The following is an 8630-nucleotide window of genomic DNA, read 5'->3' as shown; positions in this document are numbered from 1 at the left end:
TTGAAACCAGGAAGTGGAGGTTGCAGTGAGCCGAGATGACGCCACTGCACTCCAGCCTGGAGACAGTGCAAGACTGCATCTCAAGAAAAGCCCCAAAAGCCAAAAAAAAAAGAAAAGAAAAGAAAAGAAATGTAGTAATGGGGGTCAGTTGTGGCCCCTGTGTCATTTGTCACCTTTTTGGGCCTTAGCTCTCCTATCTATGGAGAAAATGGAGACCAGAATGGAGAAGAATGGTGACCAGAATTAAGATGAGATGTTCTTCTTTAAAAAATTCAAATTAACCATATAATGGCTGAGTTCAGAAATCTGGCCAGGCTCCTTCTGCTGGAAAAAGCATGGGAAAAGCAGGATCTTGAGGGAAGGGAAGATTTGGATTGATTAGGGGGAGCAGGGGAGGAAGGGGAGGAGGAAGAGTATTCCTGGGCCAAAGTTAGAGATAAACCTGATAGGAAGACCTATTCTAGGGGAGGGGGTGGTGATCAAGCCTACAGCCAGATTGGACTGAGGCCTGTGGAGGATGGTAGGGGTATCTGAGGATTCCCAAGGTTGGTTCTACCTGGAGATGCCAAAGGCTGGAAGCACCTTAAAAACTCTGGGTAAAGGTCTGGCTCCTGCAGGCAGCAGTTCCCCCTTCCCAGGGCCTAAGCCAAGTGTTGGCAACAGGGCTGATGGGAAACCAGGGTGCTCCTGGCCTTGCCACCAGCAGAAAATGGTCCCCGGCCCACAGTAGGTGCTCAATAATTATTTACTAAAGAAATGAATATGTCATTGGAAAGACATTGCCCATCTCTAGGCCTCAATTTATCTGTGAGATGGCAGGTCAGGATGGAGATTACAATTTACTGGGGAGACTAAACCACAGCACAGTGATCCTGTGGTGCTAGCCCTAATTCAGGAGGTCTACACACAGGGTTCTGAGGGTTCAGGCACTTGTCCACGGTCTGGGATCCTAACCAGTCCGTGACTGCAAATCCAGCTTTTCTTTTCTTTTTTCTTTTTCTTTTTTTTTTTTTGAGACGGAGTTTTGCTCTTGTTGCCCTGGCTGGAGTGCAATGGCACAATCTCGGGTCACCCCAACCTCCGCTTCCCGGGTTCAAGCAATTCTCCTGCCTCAGCCTCCCGAGTGACTGGGATTACAGGCATGTGCCACCATGCCCGGCTAATTTTTTGTATTTTTAATAGAGATGGGGTTTCACCATGTTGGCCAGGATGGTCTCTATCTCCCGACCTCAGGTGATCTCCCCACCTTGGCCTTCCAAAGTGTTGGGATTACAGGAGTGAGCCACTCGCCCGGCCCAAATCCAGCTTTTCTGAGTACACAGACGAGTGCGTCGCTTCCATACTAAAACCTAGCTGCTAAGACCTAGCTTGGCGGGTTAAGCCAGGACAGAAACTAGGCGTCGGGCGGTAGATTACACTAGGCGATGCCCAACCCGGGCCAGGGTCCCGCAGGACTCCCCTCACTTCTCGCCAGTGGCTTCTAAGGCCGGATGGCGCCCCTGGCAGGGACCCCCGGGGTCGCAGCACGAGTCCAGGAGAAGGGGCACTGAGGAGGGACCCAGTTCTTCCACGGCTCAGCCGGCTGCGGCGCTTCCAGCGCTCCCCGAGGTGGGTGCGGGTTTCTAGTGCGGCTGCAGGGCCGGCCCCTATCGGCTGGGTTTTCAAATACAAAGGAAAACCGACCCAGAGGCCGAGCCCTGACCTGCGCGCGGGTGGGGTGTGGAGTCACGATGACCCCGCCCGAGCCTCCAGGCTGCTACATTCGTCCTTAGCCTTCGGGCTCGCAATAGGAGGTAGGGAAAGGTGTGAGGGGCACTGAGGTCAGGGGACGAGCGAGAAGACCCGAAAGCCAGGCGTGTTGAGGGCAAGGTGGGCAACAGAACCTTCTTGGTCATTCGAGGCACCCCTATCTAATGACCATTAGGGTCCCAACACTCGACTCCCCACCTAAGTCCTATTCAGATAGTGACTGGGAGGGGAAGGGAGTTTGAGATCCTAAGTCCCACCCTCTGGGCTGGGAGCCTGAGGCCAGAGAGGGGAAGTGATTTCCTCAAGGTCACTCAGCAAAACAGCGCCCAGCCCCGGCCAAAGCCCAGGTGTCTCCCAACCCCCTCCCCCGGCCATCATCCGCAGAACCCGGCTCCCCGGAGCTGATGTCTGGGCGACTGGATTTGGGGGCAAAATGAGTGCGTTGGACACCCCAAAACCGCAGGTCAAGATACAAGGGGAGTCGACGGCCCGGAAACCTCGCTGCGGGCGTCCCAAGCGCGAGGCCGCCAGGGCAGGGCCGTCCAGAGACTGGGGCGCTGGGTGCCGGGCACTGGGCTCCACCTCCTGCGGGCTGGGGCGCGCAGCGCGCGGCCCCTTTAAGAAAGTTCGCTGGGCGAGTTCATCAAAGTTTAAAAACTTGCCGTGGAGAAGGGAGCGGGGGAAGAGGAGAGAGTGAGAGCGCTGACCCAGGCAAGAGAGAGGGGAAAGGCCCGGCCGGAGGCCGGCGCGCCGCGGCCGGGACCGGGGCGAGCCCGTGGTGGGCGGTGGGGATTGGCTGCGCGTTCCCCCGGAGACCGTGCGGCAGGCGGGGGAGGGGGCTGGCCGGGCCCCAGCTGAGGCCGGTTCCGGCCCCCGCCCCCCGCCACCGCCCGGCGCCCGCCCCCTCCCCTGGCGCCCGCCCCCCGCCGCCGCCGCCGCCGCCGCCGCCGCCGCGGGCGCACTCGCCGGTCGCAGTGAAAAGGCGGAGGCGGCGGCCGCTCCAGCTCCCACTGCCTCCCCCGCCGCACCCCCTCCTCACCTCCTGCACCCGCCAAACTTAATGTGACCCTGGCCCGACGCGGCTGCTGCCCCTCTCACCGCCCCGCGGGTCCCCCGCCACCCGCTCCGCACCCGCGAGCGCACCTCTCCCCGCGCCCCTTCCCACTCCCCGCGGGGCCGGCGCTGCGCTCGCCCTCGCGTTCCTTCCCGCCGCCCCCTCCCCCGCACCATGAGCAACCTGAAGCCGGACGGCGAGCACGGCGGCAGCACCAGCACCGGCTCCAGCGCGGGCTCCGGCGGCGCCCTGGAGGAGGAGGTGGGTCTGTGGCCCCGGGACTTGCCGGGTGAAGCGCACGCGAGGCGGGCTCTGGAGAGGGCGAGCGGGGCCGGGGTGGCCATCGCTCCCAGCGCCTTCCCGCCGCTGCCTCTCGCCCGGGGAGGAGCGGCCCGTGTCCGCGGGCGGGGGCGTGCGGCCTGGACTGCCCCGCCGGACAGGCATTGTCTCCCCGCCCTCTCGGGCTTGAGGCGGGCCGCGCGCGCCGGCCGCCGTCCGGGCGTCCCGCAGTGGGCGAGAGGCGCCGCGTCCGTTCCACGCCTGCCGCCCGCGCGCCCCTGGCTCCCCACCCCGGACCTGCTCGCCGCCCTCCTCCGAGGGCGCACCTCCCGCGTGGCCAGGACCGCGCCTCGGCGGCACGGAGCTGAGCGGGATTAGCACGGCCCGAGGGCAGCACCCTCACTCCACTGCCTTTTCCACCCTGACCCCCTCCCCGTGACCTTGGAGGCTTGGGCCGGCCGACTGGCCGGCTTCTCGGTTCACGCGAGCTGTTGTCATGGGGGTGGGCGGGCTTTCTTCACAGCCCCAGAACCTGGGCTTTAGCAGAGGTGAGCCCACAATTTAATTAGTTTGGAAGGAGATGACTAAAGACACTCAGTTCCTCCTTCTCTTCTCTCTGGGTTTGTCCTGGCAGCCAAGCCAGGACCCCAAAGCTGGCCTGGGTGGGATCCTGCCAGGAGGGGCGAGATCATGTCGTCCACCGGCCATGTGCGAAAGGGAGGGAGTGTGAGGCGGCTCGGTGGAACTGCCAGCAGCTGGGTGGTTAATGGATGGTAGGGAGGATGTGTGTGCGGGGTGGGGTGCTGGATAAAAGCCTCAAAGCTATCAGTGAATAGGGACGAGGAGCTAGGCTGCCGGAGACAAGAACTGGAGTGAAAGGGGACAGGCTTCGCAGGGCCTCTGGCCTCTGCTGCGTCATTCCAGGGGTGAGAGACCCTTCCTGCCCCTGCCCTGGCGTGTTCTCGCCCAGGAAACCAAAGGCTGGTTATCCACCTTGGGCGTCCTTCCCCTTGGCCTGGGGGAAAAACCGCAGAGCCCCTGGTGTGGACTGGTGTTGCCTCCTCCCCTTGTGCTGAGGGGTTGGTGCAGAATGGCGCCGGTGGTCCTCGGCTGGGCTGGGCTGGGCTAAGCGCCGTCGGCTCCCACTCGGCAATTCAGAGACCTTCAGCTAGCCCCAGTCGATGAGAATCTAGGTCTGGATCCCCACTTTTTGGCGGAAGGGGAAGGGAAGAATATACAGCTGTGACATCTGTCCGCTAATGGTTTGAGTGTGGTGGGTTTGTTTGGGCTCCGCCTTGCCCTCCTTGTACCTTGATGCCAACCGGCCCTTGGCTTTGGGGATCTTGCCCCCATCCTGACTCTACCTGGCTGTTCAGAATCTCCCTTGACAGTTGAGGAGGGTGACAGGGTTGCTAGCATACTTGGAGTCTCTGCTTGGCCCCCTGCCATGGGCTGAAACTGGGGGAGAGCATGTCTCTTATGAAGCTGGGTGGGGACCCAGAACCCCACTTCTGCTAAAGGGTCGACTTCAGTGGGGACTTCACACTGCCCAAGAGGCAGTAACTGGACAAACTCTCAGACCCACTGCTGTTGGGTGAGAAGGGTGACCCATGTGGCCATTCTAAAGTCTTGAAAAAAGCGTTTGAGGTTTTAGCCACTCCTTTCTAAGTACCTTTTCTGGGAAAGAGGGCAGGATCTTCAAAAAGTGAAATCCCTACCATTTCTCCTTGGGGATTGAGATGGCCTGCGGCCCTATGGTGGTTTAAAGTGAATGCACTTGCGAAAGGGCATGGTGGGCTCGCATTTAGCAGAGGTCCAAAACGAAGGGTTCTGAGGGTCTCCTGGAGCCCAGTGTCTGTCTGGTCTGGTAAGGGAAAGGGTTGTCGCCCAAGCCCTGGCCTAGTCTTCTGAATAGTGGGCCATGAGCTCCTCTGCTGGTGGCTCCATCTTGGATTGGTGGTGTAGGCTGGAACTGGAATCCTCCCTGTAGTTTAGATGCTCCCTAGGCAGTCAGTTCTGCAACCCCTAAGAGCCACCATCTGGAGAATCAATGTTAGCAGTGGTGGTTTACTCCCATGGCTGACTCAGGCAGGCTCTTCCCAGTCAACTATTGGAGACTAGCGAGAGCAAGCCCAGGAAACCAAGGAATGCTGCTGCACACCATAAGACCTCAATTCCTAGAGGTGCTGGGTCACTGGAGAAGGGAGTGTATTTTCATGGTTCTGGGAGTTATCAGTGGGGCTGCCTGTCCTGAACTGCTTTGGATAGCCTTAACTCTGCCTGCTTGCCTGCCTTACCTATAGGCTTTATCCATGTCATACCCATTAAGTTCTCTTTCTGGACCCAGGGGTTAAGGATAGAAGGGAATAATTCTCAGCCTAGGAGGTGAGAAGGACTTGCCAGGAAGTGGTGGTATGTGAAATGCAATGGTAGATAAAATAAAGGCAATCAGCACATGGTACCATGGTGCTCCTGAGAGATTAGAGGTCAGCCTTCACAGACATGTGAGTGAGTAGGAGGAGCCAGGTTAGACCTGGGGGGGTGGAAAAGGCATTCCAAGAGGAGGGGGTCACATGTGTAAGTGAGGGGGTAGGTTTGTGTAACCACATGGCTTGTTTGGGTGACTACCTGGAGTTTGCTATATTGCAGCAATATCAGGCAATGCAGCCATAATGAAAGTTTGGGTTTAGGGCAGTAATGACTGTGGGATTATGGGAAAATTGGCATTTTCCTGCCACTTGGGAAGATGTGTTCAGAGCTTTGATACCCTTTGAAAGCTAAGGAGGGCAGTAGGGAATTAAGGGGAGGAGCTGAATATCCCTCCCAATCTAGACGCTCCGCTGTCCTGCAGGTAAGTCTTGGCTGGAGCTGGAGACCACGTGAGGTAATACAGTACATGAACCTGCCCAGGGCAGGCTGTGTCAGTGCTGCCAAACTTCCGACCTAAACATGTCCTGTCTTAGTGATTCTCAAGGGATAACTGGGTAGTTACCGTGTCTCTGAGGAGGGGTAAGTGTGATTTTTATTTTGAAAGTGGAGACCTTGCTTCCTGTTGGCCTTCCGTATCTATGAGTTCCCCATCCACAAATCCAGTTGTAGATAAAAAATACAATAATCAAAAATAATACAAATAAATATAACAACTATTTACATAGCATTCACATTGTATTAGGTATTGTGAGTAATCTAGAGATGAGTTAAAGTATCCAGAAAATGTGCATAGATTTTTCTTTTTTTAAATTTTTTTGAAGGGGAGTTTCATTTGTCACCCAGGCTGGAGTGCAATGGCGCGATCTCAGCTCACTGCAACCTCCGCCTCCCAGGTTCAAGAAATTCTCCTGCCTCAGCCTCCCTAGTAGCTGGGATTCCAGGCGCCCGCCACCATACCTGGGTAATTTTTGTTTTTTTAGTAGAGACGGAATTTCACCATGTTGGCCAGGCTGGTCTTGAACTCCTGACCTCAGGTGATCTGCCCACCTCAGCCTCCCAAAGTTCTGGGATTACAGGCCTGAGCCACCGTGCCCATCCTTTTTTTGTTTTTGAGACAGACTCTGTTGCCCAGGTTGGAGTGCAGTGGTACGATCTCGGCTCACTGCAACCTCCTCCTCCCAGGTTCAAGTGATTCTCCTGCCTCAGCCTCCAGGATTGCAAGTGCACACCACCATGCCTGGCTAATTTTTGTATTTTTAGTAGAGATGGGGTTTCACCATGTTGGCCAGGCTGGTCTTCGACTCCTTACCTCAGGTGGTCCACCCAGCTTGGCCTCCCAAAGTGCTGAGATTACAGACATGAGCCACTGTGCCCGGCCTGTGCATAGGTTATATACATGTTTTATATAAGGGACTTGAACATCGGGATATTTTGATATCCAAGGGGGAACCCTGGAACCAGTCTCCCTCAAATATCGAGGGACAACTAACGGTACAAGGTGATATTAAGTTATAGTAATTTTTTTTTCTTTTTTTGAGATGGAGTCTTGCTCTGTCGCCCAGGCTAGAGTACAGTGGCGAGATCGCCGCTCACTGCAAGCTCCGCTACCTCCCAGGTTCACGCCATTCTCCTGCCTCAGCCTCCCGAGATGCTCCGCTACCTCCCAGGTTCACGCCATTCTCCTGCCTCAGCCTCCCGAGATGCTGGGGCTACAGGTGCCCGCCACCACGCCCGGCTAATTTTTTTGTATTTTTAGTAGAGACGAGGTTTCATCGTGTTAGCCAGGATGGTCTCCATCTCCTGACCTCGTGATCCGCCCGCCTCGGCCTCCCAAAGTGTTGGAATTACAGGCGTGAGCCACCGCGCCTGGCCAAGTTATAGTAATTTTTAAAAACCGCTTTTTTGAGGTATGATTGGCATATATAAGGCTGTATGTTTAGTGTATACAACTTGATGAGTTTGGAGATTGTTAGAGTAATTTTTAACTAGGAGGCACACTGGAAGAGGGAGAGTGGTATTTATACTATTGGGTTGAGGGAGGATATAAGTTTCTAAGAGTTAAAAAAGTTTTTGCCAGCTTAACGGTAAGCTATAGAAAGGCAGGGGTTAATGGCAGCTAAGGGGACTACAGTTTGACCTGAGGGGCTTGGCCCTTCCCTCCACCTCATCCCAGTGTGTCTGGGACAGGCCTGCTTCTTACAGGCCTGGTACCCTAGAGCCCATCATGTGTCCTCAGAGGGGTGTCAGGCAGCAGCCAGGGCCCTGGGACCATTGGGTGCCTTGAGGTCAGCCCTCCCTGAGATGTGGGTGAACAGGTGCTTAGACTTGTGTGGATGGAACAGGGAGGGGGGCGTGGGAGGTGGGGGAAAGGCACTCTAGATGATTGCGAGGTAATTCCTAGATCCAGTGTGCTATTTGGGCACCTCCCTTTTCTTTAACATCAATAGCATTTGAAAGCGTCTGGGACATCTTGGTCTGCGGCTTTTTTTGAATATAAGGGAAGCGAGGCTTCTCTGTTTCTGGACACTCACCTAGAAGAAGGGCCAGGCAGATAGCAGTAGGAGGTCAGGTTCCCCTCCTCCCTGGGAGTTATCATGGATGTGTCCCCTCTGCCTAAGTAATCTAAGGGAGAGGCTGTACTAATAATAGTGAACCTGTATATTGTATTTATGCCAGGCATTGTTATATGTACTGCACCATTTTAACTCTTAATTTAATCTTTGTAAGAGTATTATGAAGTACTTACATTATTATCACCATTTCATAAATGAGGAAAGTGAGGCACAGAGAGGTTAAATAACTTTCTTGTAGCTATTAAGTGGGGGAGGTTGGGATTTGAACCCAGAGTTTACTCTTAACCATGCAGTATACCTGCTATTGTGTTTTATATTAGGGATTTTGGTGAGACTTGAAGGTGGGGGAGAAAAGGTATCTGCAATTTTCTTTTTTTTTGAGATGGAGTCTTGCCCTGTCACCCAGGCTGGAATGCAGTGGTGCGATCTGGGCTCACTGCAACCTCCGCCTCCCGGTTCAAGCGATTCTCCTGCCCCAGCCTCCTGAGTAGCTGGGATTATAGTCGTGCACCACTACACCCAGCTAATTTTTGTATTTTTAGTAG

The 8630-nt window shown here is 55.5% G+C and overlaps 1 protein-coding gene across 4 annotated transcripts in view; it reads left to right on the top strand.

The window, feature by feature from the left end:
• Positions 1–2427: 2427 nt before the first annotated feature.
• RBPMS2 (RNA binding protein, mRNA processing factor 2) overlaps positions 2428–8630 on the top strand; it is a 39280-nt gene continuing 33077 nt past the window's right edge. For 3 of the 4 annotated variants that reach the window (XM_073996030.1, XM_073996029.1, XM_005559785.4), the window contains exon 1: positions 2708–3064. In XM_073996030.1, the coding sequence (XP_073852131.1) occupies positions 2978–3064 (87 nt within the window). In that variant the 5' untranslated portion in view covers positions 2708–2977. Of the gene's footprint in view, positions 2461–2707; positions 3065–8630 lie in introns of those variants that run through there. The other variant, XM_073996031.1, reaches the window with a different exon arrangement.

Source organism: Macaca fascicularis, chromosome 7 (genome assembly GCF_037993035.2).
Source record: "Macaca fascicularis isolate 582-1 chromosome 7, T2T-MFA8v1.1".
Lineage (NCBI taxonomy): Eukaryota > Metazoa > Chordata > Mammalia > Primates > Cercopithecidae > Macaca > Macaca fascicularis.
The sequence above is the reverse complement of the archived record's forward strand: the minus strand, read 5'-3'. Positions and strand labels throughout refer to the sequence as shown.